The sequence below is a fragment of the Nipponia nippon genome, unplaced genomic scaffold (genome assembly GCF_047370975.1).
Source record: "Nipponia nippon isolate SJK-2023a ecotype South Korea unplaced genomic scaffold, ASM4737097v1 scaffold_17, whole genome shotgun sequence".
Lineage (NCBI taxonomy): Eukaryota > Metazoa > Chordata > Aves > Pelecaniformes > Threskiornithidae > Nipponia > Nipponia nippon.
Genome location: NW_028262333.1, coordinates 7,288,443 through 7,316,105, shown reverse-complemented (window position 1 = coordinate 7,316,105; position 27,663 = coordinate 7,288,443). Strand labels below are relative to the sequence as shown.

The window sequence follows — 27,663 nt, the reverse complement described above, 5'->3', positions numbered from 1 at the left end:
CTGCGGGGAGCGGGCCGGGCCGGGCCGGGCGGCGGCGATGGCGGCGGCGGTGTAGAGCAGAGCCGGGCGGAGCAGCGGGCCACCATGATCATAGAGAACGTGGACGCTCTCAAGTCTTGGCTGGCCAAGTTGCTGGAGCCGATGTGAGTGCGGGCGGGGGCAGGGCCGTCCCGGCCGGCGGTGCGGCGGCGGGGCAGGGGCAGGGCCGGTCCCCGCCGTCAGGGGAGGCGGCTCCCCGCTGGGGAGTGGGCGGGGAGGCCGGGGCGGGCAGCACTTTCCACGGGCCGCCGCCGAACGGGGCTGCGTGCGGGGCCGGGGCGCGGGACCCGGGTGAGGCGGTGTGGCGCCGGGCCCTGCCCCCGCCTGTCCTGAGGCCCCGGGAGGTGACAGGGCCCGGCCGGGAGCCGCGCAGGTGTCCCGCCCGGTGGCCAGCGCTTCTGAGCACACGCTTGATGTTACGGGAGACTCCGGCTTAAAGCGTTTGGGCCGAGAGTTGGGATTTACCGAGGGCCGGTGCGCTGAGCGTGGCCTTTTGTCCCCAGATCTGCGTATCGGCCTTGGCCTCCGTGTAAAACCCTCGCAGGGCCCGTCTGCCCGCCTCGCCGGGCTGCGGGTGGCCGCAGGGCCCGGGGCCGCAGAGCGCTCCGAGCCGTGACGAGCTGCCGTGTCAAAGTTTAATCTCCACCTGCGTAACGTGGGTCTGTGGCACAGCCCTTAAAACAAAACCATAGGCCAACTACCAAGTGTCACCCAAGTGTCATTGGAACAACGGAGTACGCAGTCAGGAGTGTCCGCTGGAGATGGGCGGGAACTCTCCTTACCTCTTGGCGGAGGGGTTGGGGAGGGCTGGTTGTTTCTGGTCCTAGGAGTGGTGGGAGAGGATTGTTTCGAGGGGTTTTACATTGATAATGAAAACCGCTGCGTTTCTGAAAAGCACCTTGCACGCTGACTGAACACTCGTGACGTAGGTGTAGCGAGGTGTTCTGCGGAGTTTCACCTGTAGCAAGGGTCTTCTAAAGGAAGCTAACTTGTCAGTAAGGAGGTAGCCGTGTAGTTTCCACGAAGTAAAACTAAGATCCATTTGAAGTTGCAGGACATACATTTACAATGTGTAGTTAACTGATATTTCAACAGATATTTTTCTGTTTTCATATTTTAAATAGGCCTTAGAACTACTGAGTTGTAGCCATTAAGTAGCAGGCCTTTGAAAATTCTACATGACTTTCCTTTTTTCTTTTTTAAGATAATGGGTTTCTCTGATAATCGGCCAAATCCTTCGGAAAGTCTGTCTAGACTGGAGCATAACACTTGCTCCTACGCCTTCACTGCCAATTCCAATTGTCCTTCTGTCTTGCTGTCCAGCATTCCTTTGGTATCTGAGCTGCGCTATAGGGACGTGAGTTGCAGAAGAGGGTTCATGGCAGAGAATCATAGAATTTGCTGGTGGGTCCTGACACTTGAGGATTCAGGAGTGAAAATACAAAATGGTTAACCTGGAGAAGTGTACGCACCGTACATGTGCTCCTGTAACGCATAATGTAACGTAATGCCTAAGAGAAACTAATACATGGAGAAAGGAATGGGAATGCTTATAAAGTGATGGATCATCTCCTTTATTTTAAATTGAGGGTTTATAGTCAGTTGCATGTGGGCAGTAGCAGCAAATATATATTACCTACGGTTTATTTCTTTTTGTGAGTGTTTGTGTGTAAGAATTGTAAAATCTGTAAGTTTGTGGTTTCTTTGTTGTTAATTGCTACACTTAACATGGCATTCATTGGATGTTGGAAACAGAGAGGAAACTAATTTGGAGTAGAGCTGCTTGACTGGCTGCTCATTGAGGATTTTTATTTTCTCTAACCACTTGTTATCTGCATGCCTTTTTGTGTTTTGTTTGTTTGTTTCCTGGATTTTTTTTTTTCTTGAGATTATTTTGAGGTCTATATACTTTATATTATTTCCTTCTATTTCCATAGTTAATGTTCTTGGAAAATACACAATCGCCTCTCTAAATGTTAATCTTAAAAAAAAAAAAATCTTTAAATCATCAAACTGTTTTAGGTTCCTACCCACCATCTGATAGCTTGTGTCTGCATCTTTTGAGAGAGGCAAAATGAGGAGCTATTGCTTGATCATTTAACACTATTAATCTAGTTCATACTTTGAGTGTTTTTCTAGTAGCTGAACAATGGAATCTAAAAGAATAGCCAATTTAAAGATTAGTGGCAGAGTATTGCCGCACAAAGTTGGCTATCTTTGGCCTTCATGAAGCTAGATGAGGGCTTAGGTAGTGTGGATAGTGAATCTGTATTAATAATTGCACCCCTTTAGACATTTTACCAGTGTTAAAGGATTATTGTAAAATTTGTAGGCATGGAAATAGCCCTTGGGGAAGGAAAACCCCAGTATGTTAGGCACAGTAACTTAAGCTGTACAGAGTGTGTCTGTCTGCGTACTTAAAATGTGCTTTTGCAATACATGTTTTAATACTTTAAAACCACTTTAATACTTTACAATAATTATGCAGTGACTTTCCTGGTACTTGCTCTGCTGTTCTTGTAGAGTCATACTTGGTGGTGGCTGCTGTGCTTAGAGAAAATTAAGAAACAGTGGCATCTGCTCAGTTGCCCTAGAATTGGATCTTTCTGTAAAAAAGAAGAACGGTCGTTTTTCCTAAGCAAAGCTCAGGAAGGAGCAAAAGAGTGGGAACATTGTCAGGTGTGGTAGGGTGGGGGGTGGTGACAAGGCAACTAAAATATTGTGCTGTAATTGAGAAAAAAAAACTTTGCTGGCTCAGTCATCCCAGTGCGGCTGTGTTGGTGCTAGATGTCAGAAAAGCATCCGACGTGTATTACCGGGTTTTCTTTGGTGGCTCGTCTGTAACAGTGATTGTCCAACACGGGGATTTTGGCATGCTTCAGCAGAATCAAGAATGGTTCTTTCTCTCAATAGATGTGACGCAGACCCCTCAGCCTTAGCCAACTATGTTGTGGCATTAGTCAAGAAAGACAAACCAGAGAAAGAGCTGAAAGCTTTCTGTGCTGATCAGCTGGATGTCTTTCTGCAAAAAGGTACTGTGCTCTCCGCTATCTGTTTGGTGATTTTCATTTCATTGGTGGGGAGGAGGGAGGATGATGCACCATTGTTGCCTTCAAAATACTTCTTGTTCACTGTGAATTGAATATTTCTTATAGAATGTGAAGGAATAAAGATCTTGTGGTTAAAAAAAAAAATCTTAAGGTGAAGTTGTGTAGCTTGGTCTTGTTCATGGTGGGTGGGAGGGAATCCTCTGAAATAAAAGCTGGCAATTTCATTTTAAAGTGTCAGTCATACTGCCAGAAGTTTCTCTGACAGATGTTTGATAACTTTTGAAAACCTGGTCCATATTAATCTTTCAGGCTTCTGGTGAGCTGGTCACAGCAATTTGGTTCAAATTCAAGGTTTTAAACACTTAAAATTCTGAAACTCACTGGGGAGGTTATTGTGCATTTTCTTGTGATCTGATGTTAAACTGATTATTAGTCTTCTGTGAATGATTTACTCTCAGAAAAATTGCCATAAAGAGGCTGCTAACTGTAGCTAATGAATAACTGTGGACTTATTCCTTGATCATAAGTTTCAATCACACTTGCCCCTTAGAACATTTCAAAGTTGTAAATGTGATTGAGTGAAAAGTCTCTGTTTCTGTCTTTGATACACCTGATAAGTTTCTTTGTCTAAATAAACAACCTCAAGTTCCTCAAATGTAATTCCAGCTCCTTGAATGCAACTAATGTTCATTAATCTAAGATGATGCTGATGCTGCTGCGAGCAGTCCACCTGGATGACTTTTTTCAGAGACTTCTGTGGTAAATCTAACAGTGCCCTTTAATCAATATGTAACAATATTTTCTTGTGTTCTGTATCCTCAGAAACTTCAGGTTTTGTAGATAAACTTTTTGAAAGTCTGTACACAAAGAGTTATCTTCCTTCTCTTGAACCCACGAAAGTAGAAGCAAAGCCTGCAGGTCAGGAAAAAGAAGAAGTCAAGGAGGAGGTAACATTATTTTTTCTGTCTGCCTGCCTCTAATTTTCAAATTAGCCATCCCATACATTTGTGAGGCAAAATGTGAAAGAAAAGTCCACTTTATTGTGACTAATGATCTTCACAATCTCTGTGCATCTGAAGAAAAATGGAAGATGACCATTCAGACAAGAACATTTTAAAATCCCTTTGCAGAGTATACCTTTGAGCTAGACTAATAGCATTCAGAAATCCTATTCAGACATCTCTGGCAATACGAGCTGATAATGATTTGGAAGGGTTTAAGAGAGGCGGAAGAAGCAAAAACATTCCAAAACATTTCCTTTTCCAATTTTGTATATTCTGTGAGGAATAGAAATTATTTAAAATGTTGTCTGTAATACTTAAAATCAGTGAAATATGGTGGCCTCTATATTGAGGGATAATTACTTTTAAAAGTGAAGTAGCATTCATTTGCCAACAGTTCTTTTTTTATCTTGTTTTTAAGTTTTATTGACAAAATGGAAAGCAAAAGTTTTTGAGAAAAGTGAAGTAATATTTCCATAGTTGTCTAAATCTCTCTGTATATTGTATAATCTTCTGCTATCACTTGTCTAAGATAGATGTGTTTTTCCTCTAAGTTGTTGATTTTCCAAGGGAAGAGACCTCTTCTCTGTGTTTGTAGCATCCTGATGTACCAGCTTTGAGAGAAAGTTGGGGAAGAAATTGCTATCGAAGTAAACGTTCTTTATTTCCATGTACTCTGATCACAGTTTGCAAAGATACTTGAGGCTGAATATGTGTTTTAATTACTATAGGAAAGGTGGAAATAAAGTCAGAGACTATGTATGAAATTCTAACCCTTTCCCCTTACTCCAGGGATGCTTGTGTCATGCAGTGACAAAAACAGCAAAAAACTGTTGCTCTCTTTATAAGTGGACCGTAGGGAGCATTTTTTTTCTGACAAGTACTCTAAACGGGTATTCAGATTTGTGCTTTTGTCTGTGAAAATAACATGAAGGAAAGACCTTGCTGGAGTTATTTGTCCTGTCTTCAGAGTTAAAATTGGTTGATGGTCATGAAGGTGACAAATAATTGCAGATCGAAATCTGTCAGTCAACCAAAACAAGGCTGTATTACATTATATTGCGGAATGCAGGTCCTTATTTGACAGAATGCGATTCATCAGCTGATTTAGATTAAAGTCGCTCTTTAGGTTTTTTTCTCTTTCTTTTCTGATGTTCTTTTTTTTTATCTGAGGATGAGACCCAAAATTATGACAGTTCATGGAAGTAGCTTTGGTGATGGAAGTTCATAATTTGCAGCTATATAAGACACTCACTTTCATAGTTTTCCGATCAGTTCTCAAAGTACTGTCATAATTTACAAAAAGTGCTTTAGAACTACAGTCAGTTGATTTAACCAGTGCTTTGGTGGGGGCAAAGGGGGAGGTTTTGGGGATTTGGGGAGGAGGGAGCAGGGATAAGGCAAAAGAAGATATCTAGGACAGCTCTACAGGACCGGGACATTAATTAGTTATTTCAACATCAGTAAGGCCTTGATGATTTGTCATATAGCTCAGTGTAGTACTCGATTCCTGCAAATGGAGGACACAAAATAAGACAAGTGTAGAATCGTAACTAAGTCTAGGTTGGAAGGGACCCCAGATATCATGTGATACAGCTTGTGTTGAAAGCAGGGCCTTTGGTTAGGCTATCCAGAGCCCTGCCAAGCCAAGTCTTGAATATTTCTACCAGTTCTCCCCAGATAATCTTAAACAAGGATGCAGGAAGTCTTTCTTTTTATTCTGTTTTAATTGGAAAAAATCTTTTAAAGATTATTGCATGTAAACTTTTGGCAGCAAAATTTACAGTAACTTCTAAGCAGTGTAAAATGGCAGCAAAGGCAGCAAAAGTACAAAATGGGTTCAGAGTGATTTACAGTAGTGGTATAGCTGACAGACTTCTAGAACTGCTTTTGTTGAGGCCAGCAAGAAATGTGACTAGTTCAACCTTGGGAACAGTTTTTTTGCTTTAAAGTATTTATTTCAAAGTCTAAACTAGTGACGTATCTACTTGAAGAAGTAACTCTACTTAGTTTTGTTCCTGTTAGGAGATTCAGAAAATACCTCATTTGTAGAATTGCTTACTCTAACTAACAAGATAGAGTGGATAGAGAACTTGTCTTTCATGAAACCTGCTTAAAACCAAAATATTGAAGTAGTTTTATTTTGGGGCATCTCCTCTGCAGAAAAAAACTGAAAGACTGGAAACAAAAAGCCCAACAGCCTCTAGCGCTTGATTGCTTGTAGTGCTTAAGTATTCTCTGCAAGTAATACTTAAATATTGTTTTTGCACGGGATGCTAACTGTAACTTGAACTAAATCTTGGTCTTATTTTCTTCATTTAAAACAAAAAAAGTGATACTCATCCTTTATTGGTAGTCGTCTCTTAAACAGAATTTTCAAGAGTCAGTTGAAGAAGAGCGGGAGGGCAGGAAAAAGAAGTATTCCAGTCCGCAGAGAAGCCGTGCAGATTCCAGTGAACAAAGGTTAGTTTTGAATCAAAATATTAATATATTCTTCTGTATTTGCTGGCAGTGTTTAACTGTGGATTTTTACCTTGTACGTAGTGAGTTTTCATAAAAATAGTGATTTCCTCCCTACTTTTCTCTATCTGCAATGTATTATCTGTATGCTGATCACATGCATGAGAACCCTTTGCTAGAAGTTGGTCTCTTCTGAAAAAATGACAGTATTTTTCAAATGTTAATACTTAGGAGTGTCATCAATTCCATTCTTTCCCTTGTTATATAAATGAAAAGCATTGTTGGGGGGGTCTTGGGGCAGGGGGTTGTTCACACAGTGTCAGCATCACTTTTAAAATGTGTTCTGTTTTGGTCGTCTAACTTTTTCACCTTTCCAATTCTTCCTAGTCCTCCCCTTGCTGGTTTCTATAAATTAGCGATTCAACTTTGAGATGCTGTACTTTTCTATGTAATTTGGGAAATTCTGACTCAAATTTGCTGTCCAGATTGGATGGGAAGGATGAACGGTATCTTTACTTGTTGCAAGCTTGTTTTTTAATTTGGTTTTTCTTTTCATAAACATGGTCTGTATATGTCTTTTCTAGAACCAGAGAGAAAAAGAGAGATGATGGAAAATGGAGGGATTATGACAGGTACTACGACAGGAGTGACTTGTACAGAGAGAAGTCTGGCTGGCGACGTGGCAGGAGTAAAAGTCGTAGTAAAAGCAGAGGGTTAAGTCGAAGTCGCAGCCGCAGTAGAGGTAGAAGCAAAGACCGTGATACAAACAGAAGTGCTGGTGAGTACCCAAGGTGCTGCTTTAGGAGAACATCTAATGTCAGTGATGTGTGGTGACTCCTGCATACTGTATGGTCTAGCAGGCTGTAGATGTCCTTGAGTAGTTGGAGCAAATTTTGAGAGCTTTGTGTTCCTGAAATTATTAATTAAGATGCTGTTCTTCAGAGTAGAACAATTAAGGGGATTGTTTTCTTCTTTGCTAACCTCTTAATTTATCCACAGGTGTATACACCAGTGGATATTGGTAGCTGATATTTTTGTACGGTGTGTGTTAACAAAGCTGTTGATTTTTTTTTTTTTTTTCCATTTTTTTCCAAAGATCTATCATTTTGCAAAGCAGTATTACCCTCTTTTTCACTTTGTTACTGTGTCTTTTTTAGAGAAAGTTTCTTTGTAATTGAAGGTGGTTACCACGTGATCCATTGTTCTTTTAGAGCTAATTCAGGTCTGTTGGAAAAATAGGAGGCACAGATTACAACGGATTTCAATGCATGTTGAGACCACGTTAGTTAAGGGCAGGTGGTAGGTTTGTTGTTTCAGGCTTTTTACCCCCTCTTTCTACTTTAAAAGAGAAAGTTGTAATCCAGAATGGAGTAAGGGGTAGAGGGAATGAACGTGCACTTTGCAAAGAAAACATTTAGATTTCTGAAGTTAAAACCCTGTTTGCATTATATTTAGTTCTTACTCCACTGGTAAGACTAAGCTCATTCAAGAACAGTTTAATATGCAGAATACTGAATATTTAAGAAAACATACTGTTGTGTATTATCTTTTTTTTCAACAGTCTGATATATGGAACAAAGCATGAAGACTTTACCTAATTCTTTTTTTTTTTAAACAGAGCACCGAGAGAGATCAAAATTCAAGAGTGAAAGAAATGATGTTGAAGGCTCGTATAATCCAGTTTCTGTGTCTCCCAGTAAATCTACTGAACAGTATTCCTCTGCACAATCTATTCCCAGTGCTGTTACTGTAATTGCACCTGCGCACCATCTTGAAAACACAACAGAGAGCTGGTCAAATTACTATAACAATCATAGCAATCCCAGTTCATTTGGCAGAAACCCTCCTCCTAAAAGAAGATGTCGAGATTATGATGGTAAACTGTTTCTTAGTTTTCAGTTTCATACCTTGTTTCAATTATTCTGTGACTTTTTTTTTTTTTTAGGTATTCACTAAATGTAGGCAGCAAGTCAAAATGCAGTACCATGTGGAGTATACCTTGTATGTAAAAGATGCATATATGGCCTATATTTTACTGGGAAAATAACTAGTCTTACTGGAAGCAATTTACTTCTAATCTGACAGTCGCTGGTTAAGAACATATGGAGTTTGTTCACAATTCTGTATATGCTTGGCAAATATTTCAACCACTGGTAGTTCTGATAAAGATTGCAGTATATGTGTTTAATATAAAACTGACTTTTTCCCCCCCCCCCCCACAGCTTTTATGATGGATGCATGTATGTTTGTATGCTTTTATGGAAGATTACTCTGATTTGAATTATTTTGAAACCTCATCATGTTGGATCAGTGACTGCATGTTTTCTTGAGCAAGAAATTCCAGAAAAAACTGAGATGCTAGAAATTGCTGACAACTTTTTTTTTTTTTTTTTTCTAAAAAGATTATTAAATGTCCTGTTTTACAGAGCGAGGATTTTGTGTACTTGGTGATCTTTGCCAGTTTGATCATGGAAATGATCCTTTAGTAGTAGATGAAGTTTCCTTGCCGAGTATGATTCCTTTTCCTCCACCACCTCCGGGACTTCCTCCTCCTCCTGGTATGCTTCTGCCCCCTTTGCCAGGTCCAGCTCGTAATTTGAGGTTGCCAGTTCCACAAGCTCATCCACAGGCACCACCTCCTGTTGTGCTTCCCGTACCAAGTAAGTCGAAACATTGCTCTGTGTTTCCTTCTGTCACCAAGTTAAAATGATGGCTCTTTCTGGAAGATCTATGTGTATTCGAAGTAATGAGTTCAGGTTTCTCTGCTAGCCATGCGCTTTTCAAAATACTGCCAAAATAATTCTGAAAAATCAGCTTGTAAAATAGGATGTTCCTAGCACTCCAAATTGAATTAGATAAATTGGGTGGGGAAGCGGAGGCAGGTATGTTTCAGATTATCTCATAACCCTGGTGTTGTTTGGTTTGATCACTGACAATTGGATTACTAGCCTTTTTTTTTCCTAATGCAAAAATGTTGAGATTTAATCTCCTAAAACTGCTAATAAATTTATGTTTATGCTATATTATCTTCTACTAAAAAGCAATACATAAATGATACATCTAAGATCTATTTTAGCTCAACAGTGATCTCTGAGATGTTTAGCCTTTTTTGTTATCTTACTGTATTTTACAATGTAAATTCTATGAAGAAATAGAATATTAGATATGTGGTTACTCTGTTTCAGTACTCTCTATTCCAGTAACACAATACATGCTGTGACAGTTGTATCAAATAGCAGCAGCTATGGGATGAGGAATAATTTTATATAGGATTAATATTTTATATAAAATTATTAAATTATAGGACAATTTTATATAGGATTAGTCCTAAACTTTGCATGAGCCTTTTGGTGGGTGGAATTGGCTTGCTAGTGAGTGAACTGACAGTGCTCTCTGATTGTAGTCGTGTCTTGACAGGTTGTGTAGTGTAACTCATTGTCCTTTTTTGGCCATATAGTAAATAGGAATGTATGTATCGTATATGCTGCAAACAAAGCAAAAATAGCTACATAAATTCTGTGCCTGTGAATGCCTTTTTGCCCCGTAGTTCTTGTTTTAGAACTATAATCTAAGTGTTGCTGATAGCATCTCTTGCTCTGAGCAAGCCTTGATTCTGCATGGCAGAGCTGAGGGAGGAGCTGCTTTACTTAATGCAAGCTCTAACAATACAAAACCTCTGGGGAAGAAAAGACGGGGGGTTTTTTGGTTTTTGTTTTTGTCTTTCCCCACTTAAAGCTTTGTCCTTTTTGGGAAAGAGAAAAGGTGTTGAAATAAGAGTAACTTACCTGAACAGGGCTTCTCAATTTACTTTTACTGTAGTGGGATTGTAAATATTTACAATCTTGACCTTGCTCAAAGCAAGGCATGAACAAATTGCATTGAATTGTTTGCACATTTTCTCTGTGGAGTTATAAGTCTTAGCGATCTATTCTATGGTGTCGTTGTAGGACCACCTTTAACACAGTCAAGTTTGATAAATAATCGTGACCAGCCTGGGACAAGTGCAGTGCCCAGTCTTGCACCCGTAGGAGCAAGACTACCTCCTCCTTTACCCCAGAACCTACTGTATACGGTATCAGAACGTAAGCAAATACCTTTTTTTTTTTTTTTAAATCTGCTCGAGATACAAATTTTAAAATTCCTCTGTTGATGTGTGATTAGAAATTATGACCTCTGTCTTCCTCCAGTACATACGAATCTAAAAAGAAGTCTGATGGCTTTCCTTGTGGTCAGTCCATCATCTGCTGTTACTGTGTGAAATAGCAGTAGTGTTCTGTCATTGTCTGAGGAAAGATCGTTTGTGGGGAGCTTCGTTTGGGTTCCATATGCTCAAAGCAATAAGATAGTTGCGTAAGAAAGGGATCCCTTCATCTTCAAGATGTCTAGTAGAACATTAGTAGGCAAAATATGGATCCGCAAACATGTAATTACTGTTTAACTTGGTCTTTATTCCTATCCAGTTTTGGCTACTACAGATAAGAGTGGTTTGGTTTTTTTTTTCCCCCAGATGTGTATCACAATAGTCTCAACAGTCTCCATATACATTAGTTCTTTCTTTCTGTCTTTTTTTCCAGAATCGACTTAGTTCTAACTTTCTAACTTAAAAAAAAAAAAAAAAAGGATGGCTTTCAATGGACATGTCCATCTTCCTTAACAGAGCTCAAATTTTTAAAAAGTGGGTTTTTATGAGGGAAAATAGCAAAATACCTAGAGAGTCCTAGATTGCTCAGTTTAAATCCAACAAAGCTTATGTTTCTTTGATAATGAAAGGAGTAATGGCGTTTCCATGTTTTACATGAGCAAAATAAGATAATTAAATCTCAGTGTTTTATAATATTCCCATCTGGGGTTTTTTTTACATAAATATTTTGAATTTTATTCAAAGGAGGGCTCTAGTTCATGATCCATGTCATTTCCTTTGTGACTTCCATGCTTTTCAGAACTTCAGTCACTCAAATATCTTGTCAGATAATCTGTTCAGTGATCTCCAAATGCTGTCAGGCATTTAGATGTTACCATCTGATTCTTTCAGCTTCAGAACTTCTTCTAATGGGTGATGCTGTCTGTCTTAGCTTGCAGGGCATCCTTGACTTCAGTTGCACTACATAATTCTGTTCTCCAGAACATCTGTGGAGATTCTCATGTCCTGTTCTTGGACTGCTACGGTAACAACTGCTGGTTGCCCTCTTGCAACCAATCACATGCCAAATCATGGAGGAGGAACTTGTGGTTCAGCTCGTGCAAGGTTAATGAAAGTTCTTGGCAGAGCCTGAAACTAAACTGTAAAACATCAGTATTGAAATTCTGGGGCATCTATTTTAAATTGTAGAGCCTTGATTGTTGCTGTGGAATAAGGAGCTGAAATTTAGAGTGCATCGAGTCTGTCAAGGCCCCTTATATAGGCATTCATTTCTGTTCCAGGATGTACTGTGCTTCTGTGGAGGCTTTTCATAGACCTTATTCATTCCAGTTCTTGTATAGCTTTCCCTTTTTATGGTTGGAAAAATGCATCATCCTTGATTTAGACCTTGGGCTGGAGGAATAATGAGAGTCAATTCTGTCATCTTGTGTTCTCACGGTTACCCCTTTTAATTAAAATAATCTTTAGTACCTTACTGAAGCTAGGCAGCTGATCTCACTCCTACATAAATTCAGAGAATGAATAGGTAAGTATTGGTCAAATTACCTGATTTCTCAGCTTTCTTTGACTGGAATCATTTAAGTACATTCTTCCCCAGAAATCCTTTTCTGAAGTAAACTAGACTGTTGGGCAGCAAAGACTGAAAATCTCTTTGCATCTTAGGCTTTGCAGAATAAATGCTCAAACTAAATCTTTTGTTGCTCCCCTTGAAACACTCAGACGTTGAGAAGTTTGTCATACAGACACTTCATTCCTTTTTCAGGCAGCTCATCAGCAATACTCAATTATTGTGACCTATGCGCTTTTTACAAACAGTAACAATCAGATTAAAAACCAAAGAGAATATGCCCAAATCGACTTGGGCGTAAAGTTCACTTGAGGGTTTTAAAAGGCTACACGCATTGGCTGTACGACCTCTTTTCTCTCTTCTCTTCATCCAAAACAACTTCTGATTCTTGGACATCCATGCATTTCCTTAAAGGAAAATTAACCCTGAGTCTTAAACTCATTTGAAAAATTCTTTCATTTCTCTCCTTTTTTTGTAGATACATATGAGCCAGATGGCTATAACCCTGAAGCTCCTAGTATTACCAGTGCTGGTAGATCTCAGTATCGACAGTTCTTTACAAGAGCACAAACGCAGCGTCCAAATCTAATTGGCCTAACATCTGGGGAGATGGATACAAATCCAAGAGGTAGGAAGGGTTTCTAGTCATTGCTGTTGCTATTTTTGTCCAAGACCGTCAACACTTATTTTCCCCTTTTTCAGGCTGAAAGCAGTAGTTTTTCTCACTGATCAATATTTCAGAGCGATTTTGAGACATCTCTACCTTTTTTATAATGCTAATATGACCATATTAAAGTCAAAGCAGCCTTTTTGATTAAAAATAACCACTTGCTTGGGAATGTTACAGGGGTTTTTATTTTTTTTTGGTTTTTTGGTTGGTTGGGTTTTTATTCCTCTTTAGCCTGTGAAGGCACTTTTTGGGTGCTGGGTGCTTCTAGAAAGAAAAACGGTGCAGAAAGATGGCTTTAAGCAGTACAGGCTGAAGACTGCTTTGGATTTGCCAAGGGTATGTTTAGGACCTGGGGCACAAAGGTGATGATCTACAATACTTGCCTTGGCTGTTGTGATGGTAGTGAAGAGGGGAACTATCGTGGCATATTTTTGTACTTGACGGTCTGACTCTGTCAGCCAGATGCTCTCTCTAAAATGAACACTGCAGGTAGCATTCTAATTCTCCTAGCCCGTGGAAGTCCCAGTCTGCATTTAAGTAATTCTGAATCCTTAACTGGATGGATGTGGATGTAGTCTCTTAGTGGTGACATGTACAAAATATCTTTTAGGGGAGAGAACAAGTCAAGGCTCTTTAAAGAAATTTTTGTTCTGTTAGCATAACTTTCTTTTCCCTCCTGCTTTCCCTGCCCCAATCCTTAAAGGAAAAGACGTTAAATTTCAGTGTTTAGTGTTACACTTCAGTGTTTCTTATTGAGTAGATAAGACAGATTTTTTTTTTTTTTCAATATTTCCTTCCAGTGATTCATCCTGTAAAGAATATGGTTAAATGTTATTGCAGAAATTACTGTTGCTGTTTTCATCTTAATGAACATCATAAAGACAGGGTTGGGGCTTTATTGCTGGCCCTCAGATTCTCTGTAAGAACCCATTCCAGTTGTAAGGCATGGGTGAGTGTTCGGCAGTGGTGCTTCAGACCACTTGTTTTACTGTCTTTGTCACGTGTGTGAAAGGTTTACTCTAAAATCATCCTCCAAAGTAAGATTGCCCAAAAATGCCCAGTCTTTGTTCTCACCAGTGTAATCAGCAGAGCTCTGGCATATATAAAAGCCATAGAAAATTGACTTATAACTCAGACTTCTTTTTAGGAGTTGAATATTTGGCATACCCAGGAGGCTAATAGCAATAGCATAATCTTAAAAAGGTTGTAAATAAATACTTGGCAAACTGTGATCTAGTGCTTTAGCTTTGTGTTTGTAGAAGTTGCTTCCAATTTTAATGTCTCTGTGCCATAGTTGTGCTTAATTAACAGTTTGTTGCTGAAAACTGGATAGAGATGACAAGGGGATAGCAGTGGGAGGAACAGGTTCTTAGTTTCTTTTTCACTGTCTCAAGGGTTAGTACAGGGAAAGTTGGTTGTTTATTCAGCCCATGCCACATTGCAGAACTCTAACCTGTAAAGTCTGGGAACGTAGCCTTGTTTCTTTTCCTCTTTTTTTTTTTTCCTTTTTTTTCTTTTGTCTTTTCCTGCAGAATCTGAATTTTCCGTACCTGAAAGATGGAGTTTTAGCTTTGTTTCTTCAAGCTAATACTAACCTTAAAGGTCAAAATCTCATCCCTGCTGGCTGGACTAAATGTTTGTTTTCCTCAAATTGTTTAGTCAGGCTAGCAAGGGATCTCTGAAGTAACTTCATAAACAAAACTGACCAACTTGACAAAGTCTTCCTAATTTTTATGTTTTTGAACTCAATCCTATTTTGCTCTTTAAGTGACAGCTTTTCAGATATCTCTGCTGATGTATGGTGAATAACACAGGCCTTTTTCCTTTCCTCCAGCTGCCAATATAATCATCCAGACTGAACCTCCCATTCCCATTACAAATAATAGCAGCAATGTAACTAGAGTTGTCCTTGAACCAGACAGCAGGAAAAGGTCTCCAAGCAGCATGGAATGTCCACCATTAAAGAAACCGTGGCTGGGAAAGTAAGAATTAACAACTGTGGTTGACTAATTGGAATGCGGTTTATTGCTGTCAATGCTGTGAATATCGCTGTTCACTAGTCCCTGTAATTTGAGCTGGTTGGGTCAGAAAATCTGTATGCATATAATATGGAGACTAAATATTTTGTGGTGGGAGGAGCTCTTTTTTGTTAATGTCTAGAGCATGTATTTATTATGAGAAAAATAAAAGTTAAATGTATGTTAACATTTGCTGCCTTACTTAAGTGTATGTATGCCTATCTAAATTACTACCTTGTTCTCTTTTTTCTCTAGGCAAGCAAATAACAACCAGAATAAGCCAGGATTTTTGAAAAAGAATCAGTATACTAATACAAAATTAGAAGTTCGAAAGATTCCACCAGAATTGAACAATATTACACAGCTCAACGAACATTTCAGCAAATTTGGAACTATTGTAAACATTCAGGTAAAAAACAAAGTTCAGTCTTATGCCTGTATGTGGGTATTTTATTTTCCCTGAAGCCTTCTTGAATATTGCAGCTGAACTATACTCCTTGAGAAACCTTAATGGAGGCTAAGTGGGAGAGTAGGTAATCGAATTCAAAGAAACCTTTTCTTGGTCTACTCTGTATTATTATCTTAATTTTGTGAAAGTATTTTGGCTTCTGCCTTCCTGAGGTTTTACTAAATTTGAAAGGCTCGCAGGTTTAACAGTATCTAAACCAACTCAGGTTCTTGAGCAACTTGTGTATAACTTTTGGAAGAGATCTTCTAACAATTTCTGTCTTGTATGATAGTCCTACAGTATTTCGTAGTCAGGATTTTGACAAAGATGCTACAGGATAGTCTTTATATGCATCAGTTTATTACCACTTTGCATCCTAGAACTGGCTCCAGTTCAGTGGTGTTCCTTGCATTGTAAGAAGGGGAAAAGCATATGTAAGCAAAACACAGGTAGCTACATGGTTAAAATAGCATTTAATTTCCATTTATTTTTCAAGACAAAACAGTTAGCTCTTAAGTCCTCAGTTAGAGGTCTAAATAAAAGACAGATACCCAGGAAGCCTCTGTGTTTCTTGAGTTGATAATTTCATGTCTTAGCCCAAAAGATACTGTGGTGCTTTCTGCACCTCGATAATGAAATCATGCATTTAAAACATGCTATCTCAAGCATTGTGCTGGAAAGTCTAGGATACGTTTTTATTCCTGTGATTAATTTTTAGAGAAAAATAGTCTTATTCAAGACTGTTAGATAATGCTTCTTTGAGAATGTGGTGAACCTTTGCATTGTACATCCTCGGACAGCAATCTTCTTTCAGGAGATTAGAATAAAGAGCTTTTGAGTCAGCACTAGGGTCTCTTCAGTTATACCCCAGTGGCAGTTCACAATGCTCTGAATATATGATGCTAGTTGGTGGAGGGGTCTTTATTTGATTTTACTGTATATACGCTTTGCTGCAAGTACATGTAAGATTTGCCAAAAGGTACTTGGCTTTAATTACGTAGAATGTTTTACCTGTATTTTGAGCTGTTAATATCATTGGATATCCCACTCATTATTGCAGATTATTTGTAGATTGGTTTGCTACTGGTTGAGATGTTTTCTTCCTTGAGAAATAACACATTCTAATGAACTTCTGGTTTAGGTTGCTTTCCAGAATGATCCTGAAGCTGCTCTAATTCAGTACCTAACTAACGACGAGGCTAGGAAGGCAATTTCCAGCACAGAGGCAGTTCTGAACAATCGGTTTATAAGGGTACTGTGGCACAGAGAAAGCGAACAGCAGCCCCCATTGCTGCAACAACAGCAGCAGACACCCACACAGTCTCTTCATCACCAACTTCACCTTCAGCAGCAAGCCCTGACCACATCTCCAGCTGTAACAATGCATAGCAACCTGTCAAAGGTATTGTGCTATCGTAAACTAGTGATTGAGAGGTGAAGGTTATCAGCATTCCTAAATGACTGCTACTTCAAAAAAGCCGTGTCTTTCATTTTTTAATATCTATTGATACACAGGTGATGAATAAACCACTGGCATCTGGTGCCTATGTCCTTAATAAAGTCCCAGTGAAACGTCGCCTTGGAGCAGCAGGAGGAAACCAGCCTGACTTAAGCCAGTCTGGGGCTGTGGTAGAGGATTCTCAGGTATGTTTATGAAGGCTGACCATCTGCATACTTTCAGTTCAAGCTTTGGCCTGTTAGCTAGGAAGGAACTAGCAAATAGAACTTGTGAATTGTTCCCAGTTGGTTCTGTTTCTTTTCACCAATGTTCCATGCAACCATGGTCAGTCACTTCTTCCTAGTTTTGTTAGTTGTTTATATAAAATAGGGACAGTGACTTCAGAAACAAAGTATCAGTATTTTAAGTAGCATAAAATATTTTTGGCAGTGCTTCATAGCAAACAAATTTGACAGGCTACATGTGATGTCAGCTTTTTGTTGACAAATCTGATTGCTTTCCCAGTGAATTTTGAGCTTATGCTATGCTTTAAGAGTAGTGCTAGGAGCTTATAGAATACCTCTGCATAGAGTTCAAGCTGATACAGTTTAATTCACACTGGTATCATAGTGCAGCATGTGTTCTTGGCCACAGAGAAGTCCTTTTAAGAAAGGAAGTACACAGGTGACTTTTGCTGCCTTATTGGATCAGAAAGTGCGATGTTAGACTGTGACTGTGAAGCTGAATATAATGCAGATGCAGAAGATCAGCTTCAGTGGCCTTCCTAGTGGATATCGGGATACAGAGAGAGTTTTGGATGAAGAAGAAAAGAAAGGATCTTTTGCAGAAATCCTTTTAACAAGCATTTAAGCTGATTGCTTCCAAGCAAGCTGGCTGTTAGACTGATGCCTTTATGCATGTGTTTTAATTGCCTTGGTCTTTTTGTCTCATTGCACAAATCTGGAAGTTTGTGTTCATGTTTCACAGAATTCCTCTAAAATTCATTGATGGTATATCACGTTTGTTTTAAGCTATTACATATTTTTGTGTGTGTGTTTTTACTACTTCAGACATTTCCTACTTCTACAAGCCACTCAAAAATGGTTTACAGTTCTTCAAATTTAAAGACATGTATGAAGCCTGGTGCAGGGTCTAAACCTCACGATGTGCAAGAAGCCCTTAAAAAAAAACAGGTACTTTACTATTCATTGGCTGACAGACAGTATAGTGATCAAAGTACTTTATAAAGAAAGGTTTGATAGGCAACTTAAACCTCAAATATTGCTGTATAGCTTTTTACATTAGGGTAGTTTTTGTCATCATTGTTGGACTATCTTGCAAATGCACATTGAGGTTAATCATGGGTAAGGGAGTGTTCCTTTTGGAATGTCTTACTTGACACACTTGGTCGTGTGTGGTTTTTCTGGGTTTTCTTGAGGCATTTCTCTGATTTTAGTCTCTGCAGGTATGAGACACTTAAATGACAACGTAGGATAATTTTCTTAAGAGGTGTCTGAAGGGGGCAAAAATTTAGTAGAGTACTTCACAGCAGGAGGTTAGCAACTTCTTCTTGTTTTTTTCCAGATCAGATACACTTTATACTTCTGTGTTTTGCAGACGTGGTTTTCATTATGGCCTTCGCTTCTATAGCTTGAAAAGAAAATATGATATATATGAGTACGTATAATGCTAGGCTGCTTTTTACTGATTGAAAGAATTTTCCTCTCATATAGGAGGCAATGAAACTCCAACAAGACATGAGGAAAAAGAAGCAGGAGATGTTAGAAAAACAAATAGAATGCCAGAAGGTAAGTCTGGAATATCTTCTAGTAAATACATTCTGAATTTGTAGACACCTGTCTGTTCAGTATTGTTTTTCCTGGAATTTTATATTCCTGCTCTTTTATTAATACAGATGTTGATATCCAAGCTGGAGAAAAATAAGGCCATGAAACCAGAAGAGAGAGCAGAAATAATGAAGACCTTAAAAGAACTAGCAGGAAAAATATCTCAGTTAAAGGATGAATTAAAAACTTCATCTACAACCTCTACGCCGTCAAAATTAAAGTCCAAGACAGAGGTATTTATTGCGCAAGACACTTGCCTGCCTGTCTTTTGTAACTATTTCTAATATTATGTACTAAAAATGCAGCAACATTAGATCAAAACACTTCCAAGCGATATTTTGAATTTGAGAGTGATAACCATGGACAAGCAAGCTATGGTTTTAAGGAACTCGGATGACCTAGTTTTGCGTGTAGCTCATTCAAGCTTGTTCCAATTCCGAAGCAGAGAATTCTGGGTCCTTCCAAAAATGAGTTGGGGGAGGGGCATGGAGGCAATTAAAACAAACTGAATTTAGAGGAAAGTATGGATATTGTGTACTGATCTGTCTATATCATTTACATAAATGTATTGCTGAAGAAGTGGAATAAAACATTAAAAGTATGCATTACAGTTCTGCTTTTCCCTTCCGTTTTCTCTTTCTGCACCTTTTTCTCTAAGGCACAAAAGGAACTTTTAGATGCAGAGCTGGACTTTCATAAGAGACTCTCTTCTGGAGAAGACACAACTGAATTGCGAAAAAAGCTAAATCAGTTACAAGTAGAAGTGAGTTTGTCTGGATTGCTGCTTTTAATGTATTTGATATATAAGTGTTTTAAACCCTTTCAAACTGAGGATGGCTTTGTACGTTATTTGCTTTCTTTAAACAGGCTGCCCGTTTAGGCATTTTGCCTGTTGGTCGAGGAAAGACAGTGCCAGCCCAAGGAAGAGGACGAGGACGGGGGCGTGGTGGGAGAGGAAGGGGCATGTTAAATCATATGGTGGTGGATCATCGTCCCAAAGCACTAACAGTTGGAGGCTTCATTGAAGAGGAAAAAGATGAATTGTTACAGCACTTCTCTGTAAGTATGAGGTCACATTAAAAAAAGAAAAACCTGAAGAGGAGAGTTGTGGCCGAACTGTAAATCTGAGATTAAGTAGGTAACCAATACACTGGATGTGTGCTTACTTGCAAAGAGAGGCATGCCAAGGACTTTGTAAATAACTGTTTCTTTACCAAATTCTTGAAGATGCAAGTCTTTTTGTTTCTGTCTAGTGCAAACAAATCAAAGATTTCATCCTGAATTCATGGAACAGGCTATGGATAAGCAAACAGTTTCAAGAGTTATCAAGGGTGTAAATGTAACGTCTTTTATATCTGCTTTACAATAGCTGCCCAATGCATTCTTTTAATGGGCAAAGCTAAATAGCTTACTCTTATCAATTGTGCATTAAAGTAGTTTAAAATAGACGTTAGAAGGCTGAAAAATACCTATCAGCCTCCCTCTGTTCACAAATTCTTTTTCAGCGTAGCAATTCATACCATTTATCTTGTTTCTCTGTAGCTCAAGAAGCAAAGCACTGGTTTGCTAAACAGGACGTCAGTTTCAAAGTAGTTAAATTTGTTTACGAACTCATGGCAGAGCAAGTAGCTTGCTAGTTTGTAAGCTAACGGATGCGTTAGCATCATAACTAAGTTAACATAATAAAGGAAAAACTGATTTTACATTGCCCTCAGTTACTCTTTCCAGAATGAAATGTTTTCATGTGCAAAGCTAGTAAACTTCTCAGAGAGATCATGTAATACTTCATAAATAGACCCAGCATGAAATCTAAGCTTGATCAAGTCAGTTTGGTATTTCTGGATGCTCTTTGCAAAGCAAGTGACTGATAGGGAAAACTAATTTTGTAGAATCGTACCCTTTAGACCTGGATACAGAAAAGCAGTAGATTTCTCGAGAGAACTGGTAATCTGAAAGCTTGTTTGTTCCTGGTTTGAGTGGGAACAGAGAACTTTACAGTTCTTCATACAGTGGGGTAAGCTTTGCTCTTTGGGGAACTGTTACTCTCTACTTTGGCCTCATAGCTTATCAAAAGGTTAGAGGCCACTACTACTGCTTTGATTAGGTAAATTCAGTGAAAAATGTTGTGTGGTTTGATTAAAAAAGTCAACCTGATTTATGGTATGATAACAGTGCCATGAACCCTGGGAAAATTCCTAAGAAGGGACCAGAGTGTCTTTTTAAAAAAGATCTTTGCTTTAATTCTATTTCTGAGAGGCTTCACGTTTTTGAAAGTTTTAGCCATCCTTAGCTGCTAAAACCAGTAAAAGTTTTTACAACCAACCAGTGCTATTACTCAAGCTATTATCGTACTGGCTTTTAAACTACTTTTCTTCTGCTATTCAAATTAAATCTGAAGTTGACTCTAGTTTTCTTTTGTGCTGCCTATACTCTATGCATAAATCCTTTTTTTGTTGCTTTTGGTTTTCTTTTTTCTTTACTATTTAACTATCACTGCTGTGGTCATTCCAATTTTCACCATTATGCAGTATATAAATTCTAAAAATACAAACTTCTTCTTAATCTAGCCATACTAGATTATATTTTCTCCTCCTCCCAGTAGAATACTTATAGAACGTATTCAGGAGCTCTACAGCAAAGTTTGATTCCTATTACTGAAATCGCTTTTGCAATTTAATGAGCTCTAAAGGACTGGCTTAACAGGTCTAAAGAAGTACAACAATGAAGGGCAGAAGAGAATAAGGGAAGTAGTGAATTCAAGAAGTTCACTTCTGAGCTATAAATTAATACACTTATTTCCTTTCCTCCTGCAAAATTAAGCTACACTTATTAGAATAACAATAAATCTGAGCTTTTGCCCAAAAATACAGGTGCAAATGCTGCAGTATTGCTGGACGATGCAGCTGAGATTTCTCTGGCTCTCACTTTTCTGTCCAAAAAATAAGGTTTCAGTGGCGCTTCAGTACACTGCAATTGTAGCACATGATGATCCTGGTTTTGGAGGAGAATATTATTATTGTTCCTAATCGATTTTTCTCTCATAGAAATTTGGAGATATTGAAGACCTTCAAGAAGAGGATTCCCCATTAAGTGTTGTTCTAACTTTTAAATCTCGCTCAGAAGCTGAGAATGTAAGTAGAATAATGGGATTTTTTTTTTTTTCATAGGTCTAAAATAAGAATTTTTAACTTCTTGTGTCTGCCTTTGTATTTTAAAATTTAGCAGGCTTTGATCCCCCTAGTTTGAGCTAGATAGTGTGGGTAGTTGTTGCTACTGCATATAGTGTCACTAAAGCGGGAAATGCCTCCTGTTTACCTTAATAGTAACATAGGTCTTTTGCTGATAAAGGTTCGATGTCACGATCAATTCAGAGCTCTGTTAATCTCTTCGGATTGCTGGTAGATGAGCATTATTTAGCAGATTCAGGTTTGAGCGAAGTTGCTCTCAGAAGACTGAAATGGATGGTTGTAGCTTATATGCTTGAGATCTTCAGGTGTGCATCTGCATGTTGTTCACTGGGTCTAGCTCATTGTTGGCGATCTTAAAAATTCTTTACTTGATCCTCGTTTTGAAAATATGTTCATGTAAAATACAATCTAGGCTGCTAACCAAGGATCCCGGTTCAAAGACCGAAGGCTACAGATATCATGGTACAAACCTAAGGTACCTTCTGTGTCCACAGAAATCGAGGAAGAGGAGTCTAAGGAAGAGGTATGAAAATACGTTAATAACTTAATCACTCTTCTAGGAATCTAATAGCTAAGAGCTCTTTTAGGATACAATTTTCTGTTTACTGAAGAAATTTCATAAAGGATGTTTTTGCAAACCAGAAACTTCACTGGTTTTGAATAGTCGGGTACACTTTCCACATTTTAAAAAAGGGAAAAGGAAAAAAATACACTTTCTGGATGGGATGTTGATTTGTCAACTATGAAAGTAAACCTCACGTTCTCTATATGCAGGCTGCTAATCTTTTCACGTCACAGTATTAATGCTCCACTGTAGGATAAGTTACGTATATTCTTTCCTGTAATTATGAATACATTAATCTTTTAAAGGTTTTTCTGTCTAGGCATTTAACACAAAACTGTTGTTTCAGAGAGGGTGGGTGGTTGTTTATTCCTGCTTCCTTTGAAGTTTGGCTTTTTTTTCTTTTCTTGGTGTGCGAAGCTACTGTTCTTTCCGTAAAACTTGTTGAATGTAGTTGCGTGCGTTTCAGTGAGACATACAGTAAACAAGAACCTGATAGGAAGTACAGCTGATGCTGTGTGGCGTGGCATGTTTACTAGGATACAGCATGGAACTTCTTTGTTTAAAAGTACGTTTTTTCTTAATCTAGGAGACTGAAACCTCAGACTTATTTTTGCACGAAGATGATGATGATGATGATGAAGATGAGGATGAGTCCCGTTCTTGGAGAAGATGAAAGTTGATGTTGGAAATGTATAATTTTAGGAATATAGTTCAAACTACATCTTTTAAACATTTATTTAAGGAAGTTGATGAGCCAAAAAAAGCTTTACTTTCTTTTCAAACCACAAGATTTAAAGTGAGCAAAGTTTGTTATAAAAACATTTTGGATATAGAGCTGCGATACTAAGCTAGCCAAAGGCCCAGTAACTTTTTACATAATTATCAAGCTCACCAGGGTGGTGATTTTTTTCTATTTAAGAAGGATAAAAAGAGAGAGGGGGAAAAACAATATTAGTATTTTCTTGTCCTCTTTTTGTGTCACCTGTATTACCTTGTTTTGAGTTTTTTATAATGTGATTGATTTGTTAGTTTATAATTGAAAAGATATTACAGGTTTTATTTAGCAATATTATGGGGTTAGGGGAAAGATGCAAACTTTCATTAAATGTTATAAAAGAAAAAATTGCCTCATTTGCTAATTGAAAAAGGGTAGCATTTTATTTCATATGGAATCACTTATTGTAGGAATTATTTGTGGCTAGATTCATAAATCATTTATTTCAATATGTTTGAAAGCCACACGGTTTCTATGTTCTAGTGCTTTTGTGAGAGGAGATGGAAGAAGCAATTTAACAGGGTATTATTATAACATTGTCCAGTTCACTCTGTTTCTTCAAATTCTGCTTCACAGAAAACATCAGCAATGGCACATATTTGAGTGAATTTTCACTCACTGTTGATTTTCGTCTGTAGTTTCAGTATAAGGTTCAAGTTTAAGTTAGACTGACTGTTTACTGCATTTCAGTATTTGTGAGCATGAATGTAATGAGTTTCATACCTCCTCAAAAAGAAAAACAACTAGCAACCGCCTACCAGCCAGTAGAAACTCTTCTTCCTCTCCCTGTTACCAACTGTTTGCTTATGTTCAAACCAAATCCATGAAGCGTTCAGAGCAAAATGCTTTTCGGCCAACAGAATGTCAGTGTCCTGCTCAAAGGCTGGCGTTAAGCCAGTGCTTTTCAGTGGTAAGTCTGCAGAGGAGTGTTCACAGCTGGTTTTGGAAGGTTATTAATTTATCTCCAAGTATAGTTTTGTTCAGACACATTTAAGATGAACACCATTACATTCTCAATTGCCTTATTGTTGTACCATTTTAAAAACACACACACACACGCACCCCCCAGAAATGGCGTGTATTATGATAGAAATGGGGATAACAAGTTCAGATACTTGAGCCATGTATCTTAACTGTTACGTGGCTCTTGCAGTTCATGAACGTGTTATCTAGTAAGCATTTTCCTTGACTGTCCATTTGTACCGTACACTTTTCAGTACATTTGATGTACGTTTCTATACAAAATAAACAGAATGTCGGTGCAAAAACGCTCTCCTCTTTTGAATAATTAGTTTACAGTATATTTCCCAGCAAGTTCCCAACTGAAGAAAAATATACATCAAAACCTTGAAATTACAATGGCTCTGAACTTGGCTAGTGACATGTAGTTGAGCATGCCTTTGGGTTAACCGTTCCCCTAACTTTGTTATCCTCTTGCCGTGGTGGCGTATCAAAAGTCCAAACAGTATAATTTCCTATTTCCTTGTCAATTGAAGGGAATATGTCTTTCAGTATTCTGTCTCTTCACATTGAAACCTCACCTTTTTATACAATTACGACTCTTCTGCTAATATTGAGGCTAAATTACAGACATGAAGAAACGAGGGGAAACCAATCCTACCTACTTGGAAGAATGTCTTGCTTTTCTCCCATCATCTCTAATGGTTTTTTTTAATGTCTGTGGCTCAGTCAGTGTATATTTTGAAAAATCCATTGCAGCAAACATATTTGAGTCCTGACGGTTTAAAAAATGATAGAGGGAACAAAAGGATTTATATATTTTTTTGTACAGAGTTTTTTCTTAAACTGTATAATTTTGTAAATATTTTGCTTTTTTTGTGTACTAAAACTACCAGCGTATAGATTTCAATAAGAATTGTTGTATTTTTGTATTTGGAAAATGAAAATTACAGTGAATGAATGAAGCTGTAAGAAAAATTGCAGTAGCCTTTGACACACGTAGAATGGGATTCCTTTTCATATGGTTTTAGCTCTAAAGTGACACCTGACTGGCACACTGTGTTCAGGGACACTTGCCCTTGGCTTGACACGCTGGCTGTTCAAGTTGGGCGAGAGAGGAGAGGAGCGAGTGCGGGAGCTTTATTTAATGATTTTTTGAGAGCTTCATACGATTTCTTTTTTTTTTCCCCCTTTACAGTACACATTGGCAGGCTTACATAAATCCTCCGGTGACATCCCAAACATGATTTCTAAACGCCGAGGCACAAAAGTGAGTTGTGCCTCTGAACTTAGCTTGTGTATTGAAAGCACGCTATTATATTATTGGGAATTTAAGTGATGGGCAGTATAGCGTTATCTGACTTCTGGTGTTTAAGGAGGAGCAAAGCTGTTTGAAAGTGACCTTCATTTTGCCAAAGCTTATGGATTTCCCTGTATTTTAGGGTATACTAGGCTATATTAAACTGTTAGGGGTTTTGTTGGTTGGTTGGTTGGTTTGTTTTAATAGGTACCATGACAGTACAGCTTACTGTGTGGCAACGCTTTATTGTGAAATTCACGTGTATTTTCAGAGAGTACATTAGACAAAATTTATAATCAACAAGTAATTCGTGTACACCAGCCAGTGTATTTACAGGCGATGTGTAATTAGATGTTACCAGTCTGAGCTTAGGGTATAAACGCTGAACGAGTGTGTGATAAGAAAATGAAGTAACTGTTACGAAGAATTATCTCCCTTTCCTTGCTGAGTTAACCTAAGCAAAAAGAACAAAGCAAACTCAAGAGCTGAAAAGAGAAATCTGAAAACAGTTGCCTGTTTATTGTGAAAACAATGCTTTTTTTAACAAAATCATGTGAAAAGGAATAAAGTTCCTCTTGGTGTATAGTAAACATGTACTATAGTTTTTACAAATTGTGAACTTGTGTAATAGTATAATAGGAGATATTGTTGAATTTCTAACTGTTTATACATTTAAATTCATATATGTAATGTTTGTTTTATTGATTACAATCTGAATTTCTAAGATGCATGTTGACTTTTTTGCAATAAAGATATACTATGGAATGGTTCAAGATTTAGAAAAGACAAAATTCTAACTTAAATAAATTGGACAGCGGAACCATTCAAAAAAAATTACAACTATCACAAAAAGAGCGTTATCACTTTTTTGGGGGGAAGTATATGTGTGAAGGGGGTATTTCTGGGGTATTTCTTTGTATGGAATGTGTGTGCAAGCTGGTTTTACTTAATAGCTAGCAGAAAAATCTTCAAGTGTATCAGTGCTCTGCGATAGTACCAATTAAGACAGGTAAACTGACGGGGGGGATACAATGGGGAGAGGGGGAATTCCGGTAAAGGCTATTTTACACTTTGGGGACAGTGCAAAGTTTAACAGAAAATGAAAAATGTTTCCTAGACCATGGTGGGTTCCATGCTCTCTTTTACAGATTTGCAGTATTGCTGGGTTATTGAAAATAGCGTGTACAAAACATGAGATTATATACGTGCAAATTCTAACCCCTTTGCAATTTGGTCTGAAAACTAATTTATTCTAGTGTTAACTTTTTATTCTTGGTCTTTGCTGCTTTCACTACTTTCCGTTTTTCCCTTCTCGTTCCTGTGCTGTTTTCATGAATGTCAATGTTTGTTTGTGATCCAAGTTTTTTAAAAGCCTTTTCTCTTGCATTCCCTTTTCTTACCTGTACTGTTAGTGTGCTGTGGTAGGATTTTTTTGAAAATTGTACAAGGATGGGAATTTTTCCTTTTTCCTTTCTTCACTGCACTCTCATTTTAAGGAATAGGGGCAGAAGAGGAAGGAACTTGCTAGTATATTTAATAACTATATTTGTATCGCCATCTCCCTCACATCCCTTTGTGGTCCTGCAACGTAGATGTTTTAAAACATGAACTGGCTCTTCTGCGTTGATGAAGAGCCTCTTCATGATAAATGTGTGGCTTTTGGACGTTTTCTCATTGCCAGTAATTGAACTTCAGAATCTTTCCACGGCCCGCTTCCCTGTCAATAACCACCAAGTAATCCTTGTTCTGCAAGATGCAATAAAGTCCTTTAAGGAGGTGGAGTCTTGACATTGAGTAGGAAAGGTTCGGCATTTAGTTCAAAATACTTGTTTCTTCCTACATGATCAAAATTGATTTTAATGGCAAAAGGGAATAAAAAGGTCTTGAAGGGGGGGCTAGCATTTTTCTCGGGAGGAGGTGGGGGGATTTATTTCCCCCCCCAGCTGTTTCATATATCATCTAAGCATTCCCCTATTGAAGAAGTACCGTTTAGTGGGGTATGACAGCTCTTCCTACAGCGAGGGATCAGAATCTTGCTGAACGCTGTTTTGAAGAAAGCAAGATGTGTTAAGTAACTATTTTAACCGAACAAATACATGAAGACAAATTGTTGCGGTAATTCTTAGGCCAAGAATCTCTTCAGTAGCTACAGTCATAGCTGTATGAAATACAACAATAATTGTGTCTAGAGAGGTT

At 38.3% G+C, this 27,663-nt stretch overlaps 1 protein-coding gene across 6 annotated transcripts; it reads left to right on the top strand.

The window, feature by feature from the left end:
* The first annotated feature begins 8 nt into the window (after window positions 1-8).
* RBM27 (RNA binding motif protein 27) lies at window positions 9-26,307 on the top strand. Of its 6 annotated transcripts, none has more exons than XM_087753558.1 (21): window positions 9-143; window positions 2,953-3,071; window positions 3,912-4,036; window positions 6,462-6,553; window positions 7,135-7,328; window positions 8,169-8,426; window positions 8,977-9,210; window positions 10,498-10,632; window positions 12,737-12,886; window positions 14,763-14,910; window positions 15,202-15,355; window positions 16,536-16,796; window positions 16,910-17,038; window positions 17,903-18,025; window positions 18,566-18,640; window positions 18,748-18,912; window positions 19,338-19,442; window positions 19,547-19,738; window positions 21,724-21,810; window positions 22,280-22,390; window positions 23,019-26,307. In XM_087753558.1, the coding sequence occupies exons 1-21, from the start codon at window positions 85-87 to the stop codon at window positions 23,103-23,105; spliced, it is 3,003 nt and encodes a 1,000-aa protein (XP_087609684.1). In that variant the 5' UTR covers window positions 9-84; the 3' UTR covers window positions 23,106-26,307. The 6 variants fall into 6 exon arrangements, with proteins under 6 accessions (XP_087609684.1, XP_087609683.1, XP_087609686.1 ...); XM_087753557.1 differs by having other exon boundaries at window positions 6,447-6,553; XM_087753560.1 differs by lacking the exon at window positions 10,498-10,632 and having other exon boundaries at window positions 6,447-6,553.
* The last annotated feature ends 1,356 nt before the right edge of the window (window positions 26,308-27,663 follow it).